This window comes from Abramis brama (genome assembly GCF_963993115.1).
Source record: "Abramis brama genome assembly, chromosome: 8".
Lineage (NCBI taxonomy): Eukaryota > Metazoa > Chordata > Actinopteri > Cypriniformes > Leuciscidae > Abramis > Abramis brama.
The window spans coordinates 45,154,655-45,177,151 of NC_139970.1; the positions used below are offsets into that span (position 1 = coordinate 45,154,655).

At 35.4% G+C, this 22,497-nt stretch overlaps 1 protein-coding gene across 3 annotated transcripts in view; it reads left to right on the forward strand.

Annotated features, from left to right (window-relative positions):
* mid1 (midline 1) overlaps window positions 1–22,497 on the forward strand; it is a 56,570-nt gene that overhangs the window by 16,618 nt on the left and 17,455 nt on the right. For 2 of the 3 annotated variants that reach the window (XM_084121919.1, XM_084121918.1), the window contains exons 2-3: window positions 6,693–7,381; window positions 22,217–22,312. In XM_084121919.1, coding sequence (XP_083978045.1) covers window positions 6,746–7,381; window positions 22,217–22,312 — 732 coding nt within the window. In that variant the 5' untranslated portion in view covers window positions 6,693–6,745. Of the gene's footprint in view, window positions 1–2,252; window positions 2,466–6,692; window positions 7,382–22,216; window positions 22,313–22,497 lie in introns of those variants that run through there. The other variant, XM_084121917.1, reaches the window with a different exon arrangement.

The window sequence follows — 22,497 nt, forward strand, 5'->3', positions numbered from 1 at the left end:
TTTCCTGGAATTATCAGACAGCTTTTCCTGTTGTGCTGACTTTACTTACTCTCTCTCTCTCCCTCTGAGTCTCTGTGTGTTTATTAGTGATGTGGATTCACCAAAGAATCATTCTTTTGAGTCGAGTCCGCTCATGAACCAGTTCACAATACCGCACTCAAAATGACTCGGTTAACGAATCGTTTTGAATCATTACGAACGGTTCTTCAGTCAACTACCTCTTTCAGACTCGCGGTGATTCATAGTGTATTTTTGTTTTGCTTTTTGTAAAACATTACGGTAAACACTGAGGTCATAACATGTATAAATTTGAGTGCTTCCCATAATTAATTCTAGGAATTAATAATTTTAACAATATTTTACTATCTATACACATGCCTTTTAAAATATAATTTCCACAATATTTGGTTATGTAACTTACAGTTAAAGGGTTAGTTCACCCAAAAATGAAAATTCTGTCAGTAATTACTCACACTCATGTTGTTCCAACCGCGTAAGACCTTCGTTCATCTTCGGAACATTAATTAAGATATTTTTGATGAAATCTGAGTGCTGGATCACTTCTCCATAGGCTGCTATGTGACCGAAACTTGCTGGCCCAGAAAAGTTATTAAAGAGATCGTTAATATAGTCCAAGTGACTCCAGTGGCTCAATCTTAAGTTTATCAAGCGACGAAAATACTTTTTGTGTGCGCAAAAACAAACAAAAATAACGACTTTATTCCACTATTCATTTCCTTCTCTCTGGGCCTCTAGTTGGTTCACGTAGTGTTTTTGCGCAGCGCGTCTGTGTTACACGTCATCACGCATCACACACATGACCAGCGTCGGCCAATAGTGAGCCTACGTGGTGACGTGCAACACAGACGCGCTGCGCAAAAACACTACGTGAACCAACTAGAGGCCCAGAGAGAAGGAAATGAATAGTGGAATAAAGTCGTTATTTTTGTTTGTTTTTGCGCACACAAAAAGTATTTCCGTCGCTTGATATACTTAAGATTGAGCCACTGTAGTCACTTGGACTATATTAACGATCTCTTTAATAACTTTTCTGGGCCAGCAAGTTTCGGTCACCTAGCAGCCTATGGAGAAGTGATCAGCTCTCAGATTTCATCAAAAATATCTTAATTTGTGTTCCGAAGATGAACGAAGGTCTTACGCGGTTGGAACAACATGAGTGTGAGTAATTACTGACAGAATTTTCATTTTTGGGTGAACTAACCCTTTAACCAGTTTTTGATAATTATTATTTTTTATAATCATGCAAGGATTTGATAGATTATTTGCTGTATAATCGTCACATAGCAGAAATATTAGGAATTATAATATGCTGAAATATTTACAACTTGAACATGCAAAATCTGAAAGATGGTTTATAAATAGGTCTAGTATTTTCTATATTCATAATTTTGTTTACTGTTTAATAAAATATTTTGCATTCATTTGTGTCACAAAATAATAATTTATTTATGTTGATATTGACTAAAACTCGTCCTTTCCATTTGAAACTGTTTGGAGGCGGCAGTATTGAGGTCTAAAGTGCTTTTATGTTTGTTTGTTTGTTTGTTTGTTTTTACTGAATATTTGCTGCAATAACCTGAACTGACCTCAATGTAATTACAATAAGCAAAAAATACATAAGCTTTATGGTTAAAAAACATGACAAAAATTAAAACAAAATATAAAAATAAAGTCTAAATCAGAATATTAACAAATATTATAGTATATCCATAACACTATAAATTTACACACATTTTTTTTATTGAATACAAAATCTGAATACATCAAAATGGCATAAACAGTAAATGTACAGAGAAAGAAAACTGGCATGAAGACTCAACACAACAGAACCATATTGAATCCATGATAAAATAAACATAAAAATACATCAAATTAAATAATAATAATTATAATAGAGTATAATTAAAATAAAATGAATGAATTAAATAAATAAATAATAAAAACTACACCAGATTATATCAATTTTACTGCATTTTTATTTTTCATTTTAATGAGGGCATCTGAGAATTCATTACTCAATTCATTAATTTCTGAATATAATAAACATTTTAAAAATGTACATTAATGTATAAAATATTTTGACAATAATCAGATATGCTGACATATTTATTGGAATGTTTTAGAAATACCGCGCCGTGATGTCAAGGGTTACGTGATGACGTAAAAGAATCATAGAATCTCTGGTTCACTGAATCGAACTGTTCGAAAGAACCGATTCGCGGAAATGGGTCGGACTTCCCTCTGTACTAGTGTGTGTGAGTGAGTGTGTGAGTTCAGCCTCTCGCACTGGCAGTGACTTTGGATTAAGCGTGTTATGTGGGAATGAACCATCTGGAATTCTTGCTCTTCCACAAGAGCTTTTCTCCGAACAAAACAAGCTTTCTGAAATCTGAACAGAAGTTCTGGAAATGGCTGTGAAGCGCGAAGAGACGCGAAATCCATCGGTGGGTGAAACACAACTGCGTTACTGTAATGTGTGTGTGTGTGTGTGTGTGTGTGTGTGTGTGTGACAGCGGACTGTATGATACTCTGTATCTGTCTCCGTGTAATATTCCGCGTGCATCTTTAGTTTGAATCTAACGCATTGCGTTGCACTCAGAGGGTTTGGGAAACTGTTACTTTACTGAGTTCAAAGTTAATTCCTGTGAAAATGGGTCACATTTTGTTCTGCTAAACTGCGATCGTTAAGTCAATGAATGATTAGAGTAATAGCAGATTGGGTGACGCTTTATTTCACAATGTCATTGTTACATGTACTAGTTACTGTATAATAATAACTATAAATTATATTATAAATCTATAATTACATGCAACAAACCCTAAGCCAAACCCTATTGTATGTACATGATGTAGTTAATATTACTCATTACTTAAATATATAATTACAGGGTAACAAAGACACCTTAAAATAAAGTGTAGCCGTTGCTCTGAAGGGATTTTAACAGTAAAACATTAATTCGTCCTGATGCTTCGATTTAATACTCTTTAATCCTCACATCTTACTCATGGACATTAATGATAAACTAATCTTCTGATTAATTATCTTTTATGGCTTTGTTTAGAATAGAAATGAGGTACAAAGCTGCTGTTTGGTCTTTACATAATTCACATGCATTTGTATTATTTATTATATTGTATTATTGAGGGTTCTTGGCTTGGCTCTATTATTTTAAAATGTGAAATATGAACCCAGGGGCATATTTTTGTGCATAATTTGGATTAAAGGAGGGTTTATAATGATAATACAGTATGTGCATTCCATATATAAACGAATCTTACTATGATGCATGATTTATTTGAACTTCCTTATTGTGGTTCAGATTCATAGATTCATCACATAATAAGCGAAGGTCGTTGTTTACAGCAAGCAACTGTTTCTGTGCACATCTTTACAGATATTGTATGAACTTCAAACAATTGGCCTTTTGTGTGGCGATGGCTTTGGAAACAGTAATTGCTGGATCCTCACAGGTCGTCGTGGAGTAACGAGCTTCATAATGAGTGTGTGATGGGAGTCCGTGTGATTGAGTGTGATGGACATCAGTGCATCTGCTCCCAAACAAAGAGTCGCGATTCTGCTCGACTGAGCCGTCAAGCTCTCTGACATCAGCAGATTATAATATTACACAATCATAAACACAATGCTAACACAATGCATTTGATGACATGTGCAGATATATACACTGTGTTTGCATTTGTTGCTGTTTAATAGTTTAGGAAGTATCAACGTATTTCAGATGTGTTTCCCAAAATTCCCTGTGGGAAATAAAACTTCATTAAGTGAGTCAGTAGTTGTCAGTCACTGGTTCTGTCTATTTTTAAGTGGTCCAAAAATTGTAATGTTGGTTGCTTCGAAGTTGGAATTTGTTTGGTTGTAAAATCTCAAAAATCTAAATTTCACACTATAATTCATCTGTGAAAATTTTAGGTTGCTCCCACCAGAGATAATCAACTCAAACAAAGTTAGGGTAATATTGAATGTGCCCCTATAATGCAATTTTAAAGGTTCCTAACAGAAGATTTACATGCATCTGAGGTGGAAAAATGAGCTGTTTTCTCTCAGTGTCTGAAACGCTTCGATCAAAGATTCAGTCTCTCTAAGCCCTGCCTCTCTGAGAGCTGCCCTGCTGTGATTGGTCAGAAAGCAAACGCTCATTATCATATCAGAATCTCAGCTCTTGATCTCAGTGATACGAACATTGACGATGGCGTGGGTTTCACCGTATCAATCTCAGAAAACAGCGTCTTCTCGACACGAACTACACGAGCCAAACTCTCCCAGTCTCAGATACACTACAGTGTTTGAGGGCGGGGCTAAGAGATGCTGTTCAGCCAATCAAGACCAGAGGAGGGCATTATGCTATATTTTCAATAGGAAGTGACACTGAATTACTGATGACTCGTTTCAGTAGAGCCCTGCACGGGCCTCAAATCTAGGCCCGAGCCCGGCCCTGGCCCGAGACGCTCAGGCCCTAGCCCGACCCGTGTCCGACAGCTCATCAGAATTATCAGCCCGAGTCCGACCCGAGCCCGTTTTTTTTTACAGCGGCAGACTGCCATTAAAATATGTCCGTTTTGTTAGTTATGTTTCTTTTCTTTTCATTTCTTTATTAAGTTAATTTAGACAAATGTTTGGAGCATTTAAAAAAAAAAAAAAATAATTACCAGCAGCAAGCCGAGCCAACAGCGAGTAAAACATGTTTGATCAATTTAGCCTCTCAAATCAACGCTAATACTTTAAAATCCATAGATATAAAAACACTTCAAGCATATCACACAGACAGTTAGTTTAATGTTTATTTATTAAACCACAGTGAGTACAATTTTTTGAAATACTGAGGCAGGCTCAGGCTGCTCGCAACAGCGCTCGCAAACGAAATGAGCAGCAGCCTACAATCTAAACAAATTAAATTAAATAAATCAAAAACAAACTTGCAGGTTATCTTACCTCAAAAATGCACCACAGAACATGGCCATTCTTTTTTCCAGTAGTTTCCAACAGTTAAACGAAAATAAAGTCCAATCAAACGAAAAACATCAGTAGTTTCCAACAGTGTAAACGAAAACCAAACGAAAAGTTAGAACAGTCTCTTACAGAGCATCGTGTAGAAAAAGAATAGCATCCACAGTGGAAGATTTTAACCCAGTTAACCCTCTTCTATCACTCGCGATTTTTCTCATATTCTCCATTATTTGCACATGAGGTGAATCGTGGGTCGCGCTGACGGGAAACCTTCTGTGTGTGCGTGCGTGCGTGCGACTGTCATGTCAATCATATGTCAGTGTAATTATAAGATTATGAAAGTTATGAGGTTATTAAACGTCTTTCTATGTTTGTTTTTCTATCGTCGACGTCAACTTCTCATATTTTTTTAATTAATGTCTAAAAATATAAAAAGAAGGATATCCCAAAAAAAGCCCGAGGCCCGGCCCGCATGTGAACTATGACGTGAAAATTGGCCCGAAGCCCGGCCCTAGGGGCGTAAAAAAGTCGGGGCCCGTCGGGCTCGGGCTGAAATGCAGGGCTTTACGTTTCAGTTCAGAATCGCTTTTGATCTTTGAAACTTGTACATTCACAAACAGCTTTATTACACACTACATGAAAGGGAATATCCTAATAGGGGGACTTTATAAAACTGCACTTTATTGGCTTCATTAAAAGTGAAACTTTGAGCAATCTTGATCATTACATTCGGACTTAAGTTCTATATATAAGGAACAAGTATGTGCCAGATGTTTACCTTGAAATGTGCTCTAAAGAAGAGTTTTTGTTCCAAGCTCCTCTGATCCTCCTGGACTGAGATATTGAGGATTCCCTGAACGTCCGTATAACTAAGATTTATCTGGTGGTTTTCCAATACCAACAATACATAGTTAAGCACTCAAAAATGATTAAGCTATCTTTATTGGACTACATGAGATGGATTGAACCCATCCAGTAAGAGTATTAGATTTCAGATGAATGTGGAGCAGCTCATTTAATGAGAAATGTTTGGGACTTCTGAGATCTCTTCTGAAACACTAGAGGATTTTCCTATTACTGGGATCTTTTACTCTAGAGGAACATCAGAGTATCAGGATAAAGAGCTCTCACTTCTGCTTTTTCTTTCCTACAGCCTATGATTATCAAATATAAATGAGTCATGAAAGCTTTGAGTGGTTTGTGAGGCAAAATACACTGCCGCTCAAAAATGTGAGGTCGGTAACATTTTTCTAAAAGAAGTCTCACCAAGCCAAGCCAGTATTTATTTAATTGATCAAAAATAGAGTAAAAATTGTGGGATATTATTATAATGTAAATCATCTGTTTTCTATGTGAATATATGAGTGTAATTTATTCCTGTGATCAAAGCTGAATTTTCAGCATCATTACTCCAGTCTTCAGTGTCACATGATCCTTCAGAAATCACTCTAATATGATGATTTGATGATCAAGAAACATTTATGATTATTATCAGTGTTGAAAACAGCTCATGCTTTTGTGAACACTGTGATACATTTTATTTATCAGGATTCTTTAATGGATAGTAAGATCAAAATAACAGCATTTATTTTAAATAGAATCTATAACATTATAAATGTCTTTACCATCACTTTTGCTCAGTTTAAGTGTTTGAATGACTGTTTTGAGCGTTAAACCAGAAGTAAAGCCATGTTTAACTCCTTCACAGACGGCTAAACGGCTTCCCTGGGTTTCGCTGGTGTCCCGATCGTTTCACTGAAGATGGACACACTGGAGTCGGAGTTAACTTGCCCAATCTGTCTGGAGCTGTTCGAGGATCCTCTTCTTCTGCCCTGCGCCCACAGCCTGTGCTTTAACTGTGCTCACCGGATCCTGGTGTCCCACCGAAGCTCATCCGACGAGTCCAAACCCGTCTCCGCTTTCCAGTGTCCCACCTGCCGATATGCCATCGCCCTCGACCCGCAGGGCCTAGACGGGCTCAAGCGCAACGTGACTCTGCAGAACATCATCGAGCGCTTCCAGAAGGCCTCGCTGAGCGGCCCGAACTCCCCGAGCGAGACCCGGCGCGCGAGCATGAGTTCCCCGGTCCAGTGCCAGTTCTGCGAGACCGACCCGCCCCAGGAGGCGCTGAAGACCTGCGTGACCTGTGAGGTCTCGTACTGCCAGGAGTGCCTGCGGGCCACGCACCCTAACAAGAAGCCGTTCACGGGCCACCGGCTGACGGATCCGGTACCGGACGCTCGGGTCCGCGGACTGGCCTGTCCCGAACACGCGGAGGAGAAGGTCAACATGTACTGTGTGACGGATGAGCAGCTGATCTGCTCTCTGTGTAAACTGGTCGGGCATCACCGAGAGCACCAGGTGGCGGCGCTGGGCGAGCGCTTCGACAAGCTGAAGGTGAGACACACTCGGAAATACAGGAAAAATCTAATAAAAATTGTGATTGCGATTTAAATAAAACCTAAAATCCAGGTTTTATGTGATTGTTTTATAGGTGTTTTGTGATTATATATCAATATGACTATAAAATATTAATAATAATACGATTCGACAAGCTGAAGGTGAGACACACTGGAGAAATACAGGAAACATCTAATAAAAATTGTGATTGCGATTTAAATAAAACCTAAAATCCAGGTTTTATGTGATTGTTTTATAGGTGTTTTATGATTATATATCAATATGACTATAAAATATTAATAATAATACGATTCGACAAGCTGAAGGTGAGCCACACTTGGAAATACAGGAAAAATCTAATAAAAATTGTGATTGCGATTTAAATAAAACATAAAATCCAGGTTTTATGGGATTGTTTTATAGGTGTTTTGTGATTATATATCAGTATGACTATAAAATATTAATAATAATACGATTCGACAAGCTGAAGGTGAGACACACTGGGGAAATACAGGAAAAATCTAATAAAAATTGTCATTGCGATTTAAATAAAACAGAAAATCCAGGTTTTATGTGATTGTTTTATAGGTGTTTTGTGATTATATATCAATATGACTATAAAATATTAATAATAATACGATTCGACAAGCTGAAGGTGAGACACACTGGGGAAATACAGGAAACATCTAATAAAAATTGTGATTGCGATTTAAATAAAACCTAAAATCCAGGTTTTATGTGATTGTTTTATAGGTGTTTTGTGATTATATATCAATATGACTATAAAATATTAATAATAATACGATTCGACAAGCTGAAGGTGAGACACACTCGGAAATACAGGAAAAATCTAATAAAAATTGTGATTGCGATTTAAATAAAACCTAAAATCCAGGTTTTATGTGATTGTTTTATAGGTGTTTTGTGATTATATATCAATATGACTATAAAATATTAATAATAATACGATTCGACAAGCTGAAGGTGAGACACACTGGGGAAATACAGGAAAAATCGAATAAAAATTGTGATTGCGATTTAAATAAAACCTGAAATCCAGGTTTTATGTGATTGTTTTATAGGTGTTTTATGATTATATATCAATATGACTATAAAATATTAATAATAATACGATTCGACAAGCTGAAGGTGAGCCACACTGGGGAAATACAGGAAGGTGAGCCACACTCGGAAATACAGGAAAAATCTAATAAAAATTGTGATTGCGATTTAAATAAAACATAAAATCCAGGTTTTATGGGATTGTTTTATAGGTGTTTTGTGATTATATATCAGTATGACTATAAAATATTAATAATAATGCGATTCGACAAGCTGAAGGTGAGACACACTGGGGAAATACAGGAAACATCTAATAAAAATTGTCATTGCGATTTAAATAAAACAAAAAAATCCAGGTTTTATGCGATTGTTTTATAGGTGTTTTGTGATTATATATCAGTATGACTATAAAATATTAATAATAATACGATTCGACAAGCTGAAGGTGAGACACACTGGGGAAATACAGGACAAATCTAATAAAAATTGTCATTGCGATTAAAATAAAACAGAAAATCCAGGTTTTATGGGATTGTTTTATAGGTGTTTTGTGATTATATATCAGTATGACTATAAAATATTAATAATAATACGATTCGACAAGCTGAAGGTGAGACACACTGGGGAAATACAGGAAACATCTAATAAAAATTGTCATTGCGATTTAAATAAAACAAAAAAATCCAGGTTTTATGCGATTGTTTTATAGGTGTTTTGTGATTATATATCAGTATGACTATAAAATATTAATAATAATACGATTCGACAAGCTGAAGGTGAGACACACTGGGGAAATACAGGACAAATCTAATAAAAATTGTCATTGCGATTTAAATAAAACAGAAAATCCAGGTTTTATGTGATTGTTTTATAGGTGTTTTGTGATTATATATCAATATGACTATAAAATATTAATAATAATACGATTCGACAAGCTGAAGGTGAGACACACTGGGGAAATACAGGAAACATCTAATAAAAATTGTGATTGCGATTTAAATAAAACAAAAAAATCCAGGTTTTATGGGATTGTTTTATAGGTGTTTTGTGATTATATATCAGTATGACTATAAAATATTAATAATAATACGCTTCGACAAGCTGAAGGTGAGCCACACTGGGGAAATACAGGAAACATCTAATAAAAATTGTGATTGCGATTTAAATAAAACAAAAAATCCAGGTTTTATGTGATTGTTTTATAGGTGTTTTGTGATTATATATCAATATGACTATAAAATATTAATAATAATACGCTTCGACAAGCTGAAGGTGAGCCACACTGGGGAAATACAGGAAGGTGAGCCACACTCGGAAATACAGGAAAAATCTAATAAAAATTGTGATTGCGATTTAAATAAAACATAAAATCCAGGTTTTATGGGATTGTTTTATAGGTGTTTTGTGATTATATATCAGTATGACTATAAAATATTAATAATAATACGCTTCGACAAGCTGAAGGTGAGACACACTGGGGAAATACAGGAAAAATCGAATAAAAATTGTGATTGCGATTTAAATAAAACAAAAAATCCAGGTTTTATGTGATTGTTTTATAGGTGTTTTGTGATTATATATCAATATGACTATAAAATATTAATAATAATACGCTTCGACAAGCTGAAGGTGAGCCACACTGGGGAAATACAGGAAACATCTAATAAAAATTGTGATTGCGATTTAAATAAAACAAAAAATCCAGGTTTTATGTGATTGTTTTATAGGTGTTTTGTGATTATATATCAATATGACTATAAAATATTAATAATAATACGCTTCGACAAGCTGAAGGTGAGCCACACTGGGGAAATACAGGAAACATCTATTAAAAATTGTCATTGCGATTTAAATAAAACCTAAAATCCAGGTTTTATGTGATTGTTTTATAGGTGTTTTGTGATTATATATCAATATGACTATAAAATATTAATAATAATACGATTCGACAAGCTGAAGGTGAGACACACTGGAGAAATACAGGAAACATCTAATAAAAATTGTGATTGCGATTTAAATAAAACCTAAAATCCAGGTTTTATGTGATTGTTTTATAGGTGTTTTATGATTATATATCAATATGACTATAAAATATTAATAATAATACGATTCGACAAGCTGAAGGTGAGCCACACTTGGAAATACAGGAAAAATCTAATAAAAATTGTGATTGCGATTTAAATAAAACATAAAATCCAGGTTTTATGGGATTGTTTTATAGGTGTTTTGTGATTATATATCAGTATGACTATAAAATATTAATAATAATACGATTCGACAAGCTGAAGGTGAGACACACTGGGGAAATACAGGAAAAATCTAATAAAAATTGTCATTGCGATTTAAATAAAACAGAAAATCCAGGTTTTATGTGATTGTTTTATAGGTGTTTTGTGATTATATATCAATATGACTATAAAATATTAATAATAATACGATTCGACAAGCTGAAGGTGAGACACACTGGGGAAATACAGGAAACATCTAATAAAAATTGTGATTGCGATTTAAATAAAACCTAAAATCCAGGTTTTATGTGATTGTTTTATAGGTGTTTTGTGATTATATATCAATATGACTATAAAATATTAATAATAATACGCTTCGACAAGCTGAAGGTGAGCCACACTGGGGAAATACAGGAAGGTGAGCCACACTCGGAAATACAGGAAAAATCTAATAAAAATTGTGATTGCGATTTAAATAAAACATAAAATCCAGGTTTTATGGGATTGTTTTATAGGTGTTTTGTGATTATATATCAGTATGACTATAAAATATTAATAATAATACGCTTCGACAAGCTGAAGGTGAGACACACTGGGGAAATACAGGAAAAATCGAATAAAAATTGTGATTGCGATTTAAATAAAACAAAAAATCCAGGTTTTATGTGATTGTTTTATAGGTGTTTTGTGATTATATATCAATATGACTATAAAATATTAATAATAATACGCTTCGACAAGCTGAAGGTGAGCCACACTGGGGAAATACAGGAAACATCTAATAAAAATTGTGATTGCGATTTAAATAAAACAAAAAATCCAGGTTTTATGTGATTGTTTTATAGGTGTTTTGTGATTATATATCAATATGACTATAAAATATTAATAATAATACGCTTCGACAAGCTGAAGGTGAGCCACACTGGGGAAATACAGGAAACATCTATTAAAAATTGTCATTGCGATTTAAATAAAACCTGAAATCCAGGTTTTATGTGATTGTTTTATAGGTGTTTTGTGATTATATATCAATATGACTATAAAATATTAATAATAATACGATTCGCCAAGCTGAAGGTGAGACACACTGGAGAAATACAGGAAACATCTAATAAAAATTGTGATTGCGATTTAAATAAAACCTAAAATCCAGGTTTTATGTGATTGTTTTATAGGTGTTTTATGATTATATATCAATATGACTATAAAATATTAATAATAATACGATTCGACAAGCTGAAGGTGAGCCACACTGGGGAAATACAGGAAGGTGAGCCACACTCGGAAATACAGGAAAAATCTAATAAAAATTGTTATTGCGATTTAAATAAAACATAAAATCCAGGTTTTATGGGATTGTTTTATAGGTGTTTTGTGATTATATATCAGTATGACTATAAAATATTAATAATAATACGATTCGACAAGCTGAAGGTGAGACACACTGGGGAAATACAGGAAAAATCTAATAAAAATTGTCATTGCGATTTAAATAAAACAGAAAATCCAGGTTTTATGTGATTGTTTTATAGGTGTTTTGTGATTATATATCAATATGACTATAAAATATTAATAATAATACGATTCGACAAGCTGAAGGTGAGACACACTGGGGAAATACAGGAAACATCTAATAAAAATTGTGATTGTGATTTAAATAAAACAAAAAATCCAGGTTTTATGTGATTGTTTTATAGGTGTTTTGTGATTATATATCAATATGACTATAAAATATTAATAATAATACGCTTCGACAAGCTGAAGGTGAGCCACACTGGGGAAATACAGGAAGGTGAGCCACACTCGGAAATACAGGAAAAATCTAATAAAAATTGTGATTGCGATTTAAATAAAACAAAAAATCCAGGTTTTATGTGATTGTTTTATAGGTGTTTTATGATTATATATCAGTATGACTATAAAATATTAATAATAATACGATTCGACAAGCTGAAGGTGAGCCACACTGGGGAAATACAGGAAGGTGAGCCACACTCGGAAATACAGGAAAAATCTAATAAAAATTGTGATTGCGATTTAAATAAAACAAAAAATCCAGGTTTTATGTGATTGTTTTATAGGTGTTTTATGATTATATATCAATATGACTATAAAATATTAATAATAATACGATTCGACAAGCTGAAGGTGAGCCACACTGGGGAAATACAGGAAGGTGAGCCACACTCGGAAATACAGGAAAAATCTAATAAAAATTGTGATTGCGATTTAAATAAAACATAAAATCCAGGTTTTATGTGATTGTTTTATAGGTGTTTTGTGATTATATATCAGTATGACTATAAAATATTAATAATAATACGCTTCGACAAGCTGAAGGTGAGACACACTGGGGAAATACAGGAAACATCTAATAAAAATTGTGATTGCGATTTAAATAAAACATAAAATCCAGGTTTTATGTGATTGTTTTATAGGTGTTTTGTGATTATATATCAGTATGACTATAAAATATTAATAATAATACGCTTCGACAAGCTGAAGGTGAGACACACTGGGGAAATACAGGAAAAATCGAATAAAAATTGTGATTGCGATTTAAATAAAACAAAAAATCCAGGTTTTATGTGATTGTTTTATAGGTGTTTTGTGATTATATATCAATATGACTATAAAATATTAATAATAATACGATTCGACAAGCTGAAGGTGAGACACACTGGGGAAATACAGGAAACATCTAATAAAAATTGTGATTGCGATTTAAATAAAACAAAAAATCCAGGTTTTATGTGATTGTTTTATAGGTGTTTTGTGATTATATATCAGTATGACTATAAAATATTAATAATAATACGCTTCGACAAGCTGAAGGTGAGCCACACTGGGGAAATACAGGAAACATCTAATAAAATTTGTGATTGCGATTTAAATAAAACAAAAAATCCAGGTTTTATGTGATTGTTTTATAGGTGTTTTATGATTATATATCAATATGACTATAAAATATTAATAATAATACGATTCGACAAGCTGAAGGTGAGCCACACTGGGGAAATACAGGAAGGTGAGCCACACTCGGAAATACAGGAAAAATCTAATAAAAATTGTGATTGCGATTTAAATAAAACATAAAATCCAGGTTTTATGGGATTGTTTTATAGGTGTTTTGTGATTATATATCAGTATGACTATAAAATATTAATAATAATACGCTTCGACAAGCTGAAGGTGAGCCACACTGGGGAAATACAGGAAACATCTAATAAAAATTGTCATTGCGATTTAAATAAAACAAAAAAATCCAGGTTTTATGCGATTGTTTTATAGGTGTTTTTGGGATTATATATCAGTATGACTATAAAATATTAATAATAATACGCTTCGACAAGCTGAAGGTGAGACACACTGGGGAAATACAGGAAACATCTAATAAAAATTGTCATTGCGATTTAAATAAAACAAAAAAATCCAGGTTTTATGCGATTGTTTTATAGGTGTTTTTGGGATTATATATATCAGTATGACTATAAAATAATAATAATTAGTATTAATAATAACAATTGTAATACAATTAATAATTATTTATTATTATTATACATCAATATGGCTATTAAATAATAAAGATAATACAAATAAGTATAACTTAAATTATATAATAACTTAAATTATTAGTATTAGTATTTTTATAGCCGTATTGACATAATAATAAAGATTAATATTGTTATTATTACTATATCAATATGGCTATAAAATAATATTAATTGCAATAACTACTGTCATTATTGTTATTATTATTATTATAGCAATATGTAAGTTTTATGCATTAATTTCATCATTATTGTATTTCTTTGACAAATATTGTTTTTTATTAAGTCATAAAACTAAAAATATAAAATTAAAACAGACAACACAGAATTTTTAAAAAGATAAAATGCTTTTCATACGGCCCTATTATTGTTAAAATGTTAATACATTTATTAAAGTTTTATGATTTCCAATAATAATAAAAGTAAAAATAACTAAATAAGCAAGCAAACAAAATAAGACATATTAGCATTGTAATATTTAATTGTAAAAATAATGTAGTAATAATAATTATTTTATTTTACATTATAAGTGAAGAAATTTGTACAGAAGAATGTCCTTTCCTAAAGTAATAATAACAATAATAATAATACTGTATGATTTTTTTTACAGGAATATCACAAGTTTCTTTCCTTGTTTTATTTTAAACTGTTGCACAATATAAGATGAACTTTAAAATTTACATTTGATTACATTTTAAGAGATTAAACTGTTAAACTTTTATGTGTTAATTTAATTACCACCGTTTTTGACATACAGATTTAGATTAAATCATCAAAGACAAGCTCATAAACTTTATGATTAAACTTTTTTTTAATAAAACTGCTTTTGCCGTTTTGGCTCAAACATGTTCTTGTGTTCCAGGGTTCAGGCCTTCAGTCTCGACGGCTGTGAATGTGCCAAGTCTCTTTGCTTGCCAACTTCTAGAGTAACAAACTTTATTTCTTGGCAGAACAATTTTTTAAATATTTGTCTTTTATCATATATTGCATGCCCACATTTTATAAAAACAATAAGCCCCTCCAGGCTGTGAAATAATCACTGTAGCGTAAATCATCAAACGTCTCTGAAACTCACAGTTAGAAGTGCAGAAGACGGTCCTGAAGAATGAGAGTCACCTTGAAGAATAATGAGAAGTACAAAAATAAGTGATTTACAAAATTGTGCATAAATTCCAGTAAAAAAAAAAAATTGTCATGATGATAATGGTAAAAAAGAATCTTAATGGCCCCAAAAACTGCTTTTTTTTTTCTTTTTTTCTTTTTTTGTTACAGAAAATGTGATTTCTGTCTTTTCTCTTTTCTCTTGGTTGTGGGTGAAATGTGACCTCTGACCTCTGACCTTTATCCCTTTATATCAACACAACACAGTAACAGCATGAGGGCCGATCATCTCCTGCTGTGTCACTGATGCGTCATGTGACCTACTTTACAGGTTCACTGAATCCAGCCTGATCGTACGAGACGCTTAGATTAGCATGGGTACACACACGCACACACACACACACACACACACATGCACACACACACACACACACACACACACACACTCACACACACACACACACACATGCACACACACGCACTCACATGCACGCACACACACGCACACACTCACACACATGCACACACACAAACACACGCACACACACGCACGCACACACACACACACACACACACGCACACTCACATACACGCAAATGCACACATGCTCACATACTCACACACACACACACACACACACACACACACACTAAAGCCCTTATAACTGTTGTGTATTGTGATAAATAATAGACAGGTTATATTTACTGCTAGAACATTTCAGAGTGTAAAGTGTGTTATAAAACATTCAGACGCCCGTTTTCTGACACGCGTCTGACTCCAGAACACACACTCCAGAACACACACTCCAGAACACACTCTCCAGAACACACACTCCAGAACACACACTCCAGAACACACACTCCAGAACACACTCCAGAACACACTCTCCAGAACACACACTCCAGAACACACTCTCCAGAACACACTCTCCAGAACACTCTCCAGAACACACTCTCCAGAACACACTCTCCAGAACACTCTCCAGAACACTCTCCAGAACACACACTCCAGAACACACTCTCCAGAACACTCTCCAGAACACACTCTCCAGAACACACTCTCCAGAACACACACTCCAGAACACTCTCCAGAACACTCTCCAGAACACACTCTCCAGAACACACTCTCCAGAACACACACTCCAGAACACACTCTCCAGAACACACTCTCCAGAACACACTCTCCAGAACACACACTCCAGAACACACACTCCAGAACACACTCTCCAGAACACACTCTCCAGAACACACTCTCCAGAACACACTCTACAGAACACACTCCAGAACACACACTCCAGAACACACTCTCCAGAACACACTCCAGAACACACACTCCAGAACACACTCTCCAGAACACACTCTCCAGAACACTCTCCAGAACACACTCTCCAGAACACACACTCCAGAACACACTCTCCAGAACACACTCTCCAGAACACACACTCCAGAACACACACTCCAGAACACACTTTCCAGAACACACACTCCAGAACACACTCTCCAGAACACACTCTCCAGAACACACTCTCCAGAACACACGCTCCAGAACACGCTCCAGAACACACACTCCAGAACACTCTCCAGAACACACTCTCCAGAACACACTCTCCAGAACACACTCTCCAGAACACACTCTCCAGAACACACTCCAGAACACACTCTCCAGAACACACACTCCAGAACACACTCTCCAGAACACACTCTCCAGAACACACTCTCCAGAACACACTCCAGAACACACACTCCAGAACACACTCTCCAGAACACACACTCCAGAACACACTCTCCAGAACACACTCTCCAGAACACACTCTCCAGAACACACACTCCAGAACACACACTCACTCCAGAACACACACTCCAGAACACACTCTCCAGAACACACACTCCAGAACACACTCTCCAGAACACACACTCCAGAACACACACTCACTCCAGAACACACACTCCAGAACACACACTCCAGAACACACTCTCCAGAACACACTCTCCAGAACACACTCTCCAGAACACACTCTCCAGAACACACACTCCAGAACACACACTCCAGAACACACACTCCAGAACACACTCTCCAGAACACACACTCCAGAACACACACTCCAGAACACACTCTCCAGAACACACACTCCAGAACACACACTCCAGAACACACTCTCCAGAACACACACTCCAGAACACACACTCCAGAACACACACTCCAGAACACACACTCCAGAACACACTCTCCAGAACACACACTCACTCCAGAACACACACTCCAGAACACACTCTCCAGAACACACACTCCAGAACCCACACCTCTATAAACGACACCATAAACGCTGTAAATCTGGAGTCAGGCGTTCTGGAGAGCGCAGGATCTCTCTCGTCTGGACTGTCTTTCTGAACACAGCTTGTATTAAATCCTGATTTATCATCTTAATAAATAAAGTGGATCTAATCTAGTCTAACATTTATATATATATGTGTGTGAATTTGCAAGTGAACCGTCACACTCGCTCCGGGAGACAGTGAGTGGAAAGTAATTGGAAACGGATGAAAAAGGGAAGTCAGGCGTTTTCCTCTTGTTGGAGAGTGTGTTCAGGTCTACAGCTTTTGTCCCGTTCCTTCCTGAGAAAACGCGATGTTTAGGAATGAGTGGAAGCTCAGTCACACACTCACACACACACACACACACACACACACACACACACACACACACACACACACACACACACACACACACAGACAGACATTCATGCACTTGCACACACACACACACACACACACACACACACACACACACACACACACACACACACTCATAGTTTCCAGCTGGGTTTTTGTCAGATGCTTGTACTCAGTCTGTGCTTTCAAAGCAGATTTCTTTAGTTTGTTCTGCAGAAATATCAGCCGAGATGTGTTAGTTTTAACATGCACATTTAAACTTGTATTTTTCTGTACTAATATATGAACAAGAATTCAGAACTACTTCAAACTGGAGTTTAAAAACCCAGAAATCAGATTAAATGAAGCGCAAACAGAGACCTTAATTAAAGTCTCATGTAAAACAGAAATGAAAGAGGAAAAGAGAGGACATATTATAACTTTTATCAAAGTCTTGATGTAGTTTCAGGCTCTACTAGAGCAGGTTTTCCTGCTTGAATGTTGATTATTCTCCTCATATTCTCCATTGTTGCGGCTCCTCTCTTCCCAGTCTGTCAGTAACGCTCTGTTTGTGATTGGTCGAGCGCTTCGAGTGTGTTTGGGAAATGTCCCGCCCCTTTCCATAACCGCCAGTTTAACACACTACTAACTAACTCAACCAGGCCCCGCCCCTTTATTCTGTGCATGAATTATTATAATGAGGAATATTGTGACGTGTTCGTTCCCAGAGACTACAATGGAGGCGTTTCAGGAGTTCAGAAACACTGACTCTGATATAGAGAATAAACAGCAACATTACACACTGAAGACTGGAAAGTTGCTCTTTAAGATCTCATTAAGTTCTGATCTGAGATAAAGTTTTGCTCTGAAATGTCAGTGTTATGTGCTTTAGGACCCGATGTTGAGGCATCTCTAATGCCTGCTAACAATAGGAGCTCAACAGTTTCTCCACTTTTCTGCGGCTCCTCTTCACACCTGAACATGTTCTGCATGAATGATTCAGAGTTTCAGATAAAAGCCTCTATTTTGGTTCGGGTCGAGGCACTTTGAAACGCAGCTGAAGTTCTGTGGCCTAAAAAACTTGCTGAGAGTGGTTTGAGCCATGTGGGATTTTCCTACGTTCTATTATAATGGTGCTTCATTCCTCAGTGCTCTTATCCCTCATCCGTCCCTCGCGTTCTGGAACACATCTTTCCCTCGGAATCAAAACCACCCACAGCCCTTAAATTACACTGTTTTTTTTGTTGTTTTTTTGTTGTTGTTTTTTGCCCAGAAAGCTTATTTTATTTCATTTTTATTATATTTTTTATATTTTTTTAATGCAATTTTTTGGGGGAGATTTCTTTTTTTCTTTTTTTCTTTTATTTACCTTTAGATTACTAGATTTGATCAATAAATAATAAATAAAGAGCAATTTAAGCACATTCCTCACAATCACTCCGCAGAAGTAGCGGTGCTTCGCCTTTGAGAATATAGTTCCCAGTGTGTAAACGGTTAGAAGATGGCTGTCTCTCATCATGTGACCTTGTTATTCGTACACGCTCTGACTATACAAACCACAACATGTAAATAGGAAAATGTTGGTGTTATTTTGTCACTTATTGGGAGCAGTATGCTAGCTGGAGCCATTTACCTCCAGTCTTTGTGCTAAGCTAGGCTAGCGGTGGGAGCGTCAGACAGAGTTACGGCACGCACGGAGATGAGAAGGGTGTGTGTGGACTTATCTAACTCTGGGGGATACGGGGAATAAGCTGAAGTCCCAAAAAGTTCCTTTAAATGCAAAATAACTGACAATTTCATGCATAACCCTTTTAATTCAGCTCTAAATATCTTACATTGGGTGTCTTTGCTGACCTCTTGTGGAAAAATAATAATATATCATGATATTTCATGACTCTAGATGGCCTTATATCTCTATATGGGATATGGTTCCTCTGGGTCCTAAAGTCAGTTTGCTTCAGTGTGCATTCACACACGTAGAAGTTATAAAATCTTTAGTGGTAAAGTTTTAGCATTTTTAGTTTGAATTTTGGGCATTTTTAGGTTTTTCTGTGTGTACTGAAGCATTCCTCGCATTCCATTCATTCCTAAGGAAATCCATCAAGGGAAGGATTTGTTACTTTTTAAAATTTCAACCACAAAACTCCTCGAATCCATTAAAAAAATGTTTTGTGTGTATTCGTGGTTCAAATGCGACAAAAGTCCTGGACCCCTCTGATGAACTCTCGATTTTTAAAATTATTTAAAAAAAATGTTCCGGGTCAAAATGACCCGAGGCAAGGATGAAGATGAGACGTACTGTAAATGATAACTAATGTAATGCTACTGTTAGTTGTGCAGTTTTCAGCAAATGTCTCCTGAGGGTGAATCATGCATGCTATCATTCCTTCTACAAGTGTGTTATTACCAACAGTGAGGATCACACAGTGTGTTGCACATCTACAGATGAACAGGTTTAGTCATGTGCAAACATCAGGGTTGTGGATGATGTTCATGTTCATGCATTTATTTAGAGATCATTTTGATAAAGTTGCAATACAAGTATTGTAGACAAGATAATAATGCAGATGCTCATTTTAAATTAGAGTCAACTTGTCATTTTGTAAAGTGCAAAATCTTGTATTGCAGGAATCCGCGTTTAGGATTAATCCTGCATGCCTACTTACAAACGTGTAGGGCTTGATTATGTATATCTATAATTGAATACTTGGTTTAATTTTTTTATTATTGCTACTCTTACTAATTGAAGAAATGACTGCAATATTCATGATTGTTCCCCAGGAACCTTGTTTAAATTTCCCCAAAGTGAAGTATGTTTGTTTTTCACATTTGCCATTTGGGTTAAAATCCCAAAGATAAGCAGAGACGAATAATCTGAGGAAATGAAATATCATACAGTAAATCTTCGCTCTAAGAGAGAGTGTTTTCCTTGTCTCTGATCATCTATTTTTAGCGTGTGCACACATTACACATGCTCTCTTCGCTCTCTTGTCATCGCTTGAACCCGGCGACCTCATTTCCTATCCTCACAATTCAACATCTCAAATGTCATATTTTACATTTTTTTATTTATTGGCCGGACCAATGAATCAGATGCTACTCATATTAAAGATTCTTCAAGAATAAATTAAGAAATATTTAATATTCCACTCTGTTTCTGGGTCGCTAAACAATTAAGCAAATTAGTGACACGCTTTACACAGACAGATTTACTTCTTGCAGATTCTCTTTGGAATATGTTTTTCATGCTGGAGAAAATGAGCATCATTTACAAAACTTACATTTTACAAAGTGACAATGTATCTTTACTCTGTCACATTTATAATGTTACAAAAGATTATATTTCAAGTAAATGCTGCTTTAAAAAAAAAAAAAACTTTCTATTCATCAAAGAATTAAAAAAAAAAAGTATCACGATTTCCACAAAAATGTGATTTTCAACTCTGATAATAATCATAAATGTTTCTTCATCATCAGATCCTCATATTAGAGTGATTTCTGAAGGATCATGTGACACTGAAGACTGGAGTAATGATGCTGAAAATTCAGCTTTGATCACAGGAATAAATTACACTTTTCAAATTACATTTACATTATAATAATATTCCACTGTATTTTCAATCAAATATGTGCAGTTTTGGTGAGGTTTAATGTGGTTAAAATCTATCGCTGAATAGACAAGCATTTCTGGTGATCTAATATCTACATTATTGTAATTTCTATTGATGGCATGTATTGAAACATATTCACATTTACACATTTGTAATGATGAAGTATTAAATATAAATCCCTCAAATCGAATAACAGCTTTGACTTGCCTTTTAAAATCAGATTCTCTGGAACATTTCAAATCACGCTGGAGAACATGATCATCATGTTTATTTCTCAGTTCTGCATTTTATATCGTTTGCAGCATCTTGTATCAAAGGCATTTGCATTCGTGTTCTGGGATATTAAGGAGAAACACAATCTGCGTTGAGGTTAAAGCTCATCTAATGGACTCAATCTAGTTTTTAAATTCCCAATCCGTGTCAGCCGTGTTCTTCCCTCCCCCATGAAGAGCCAGCGCTCGGCCCGAGGCTCCTGACACACACTCACGCACCGCCGCGACACACAGACCCACAGAAACACTGAGTTATGGATGAAGGATGTTTGGTAGATTATTATATTTTCCCTCATCGTCTTCAGTGTTACTGGCGTTCAAAGCGCCTCTTTTCTGATGTTGCTGTTGTTTTTCCTCAGCAAATGTTGGATTCCAACCTCAGCAATTTGATCAAGAGGAACAGCGAGCTGGAGAACCTCATGGGGAAGCTGATCCAGACGTGCCAACATGTGGAGGTAAACTAATATAATGCAAAAAATCTGATATTGACTTATGAATGATGCAGTCCACTTTAAAATATAAAGACGGATTGAAAAAGGAAGTCAGGAAGTTTCCTCCTGTTGGAAAGTGAGTTTAAACATGTGACTTATTTATCACAAAAAACACTGTTTTTATTGTTATTAATCACCTGTAAGCTGTA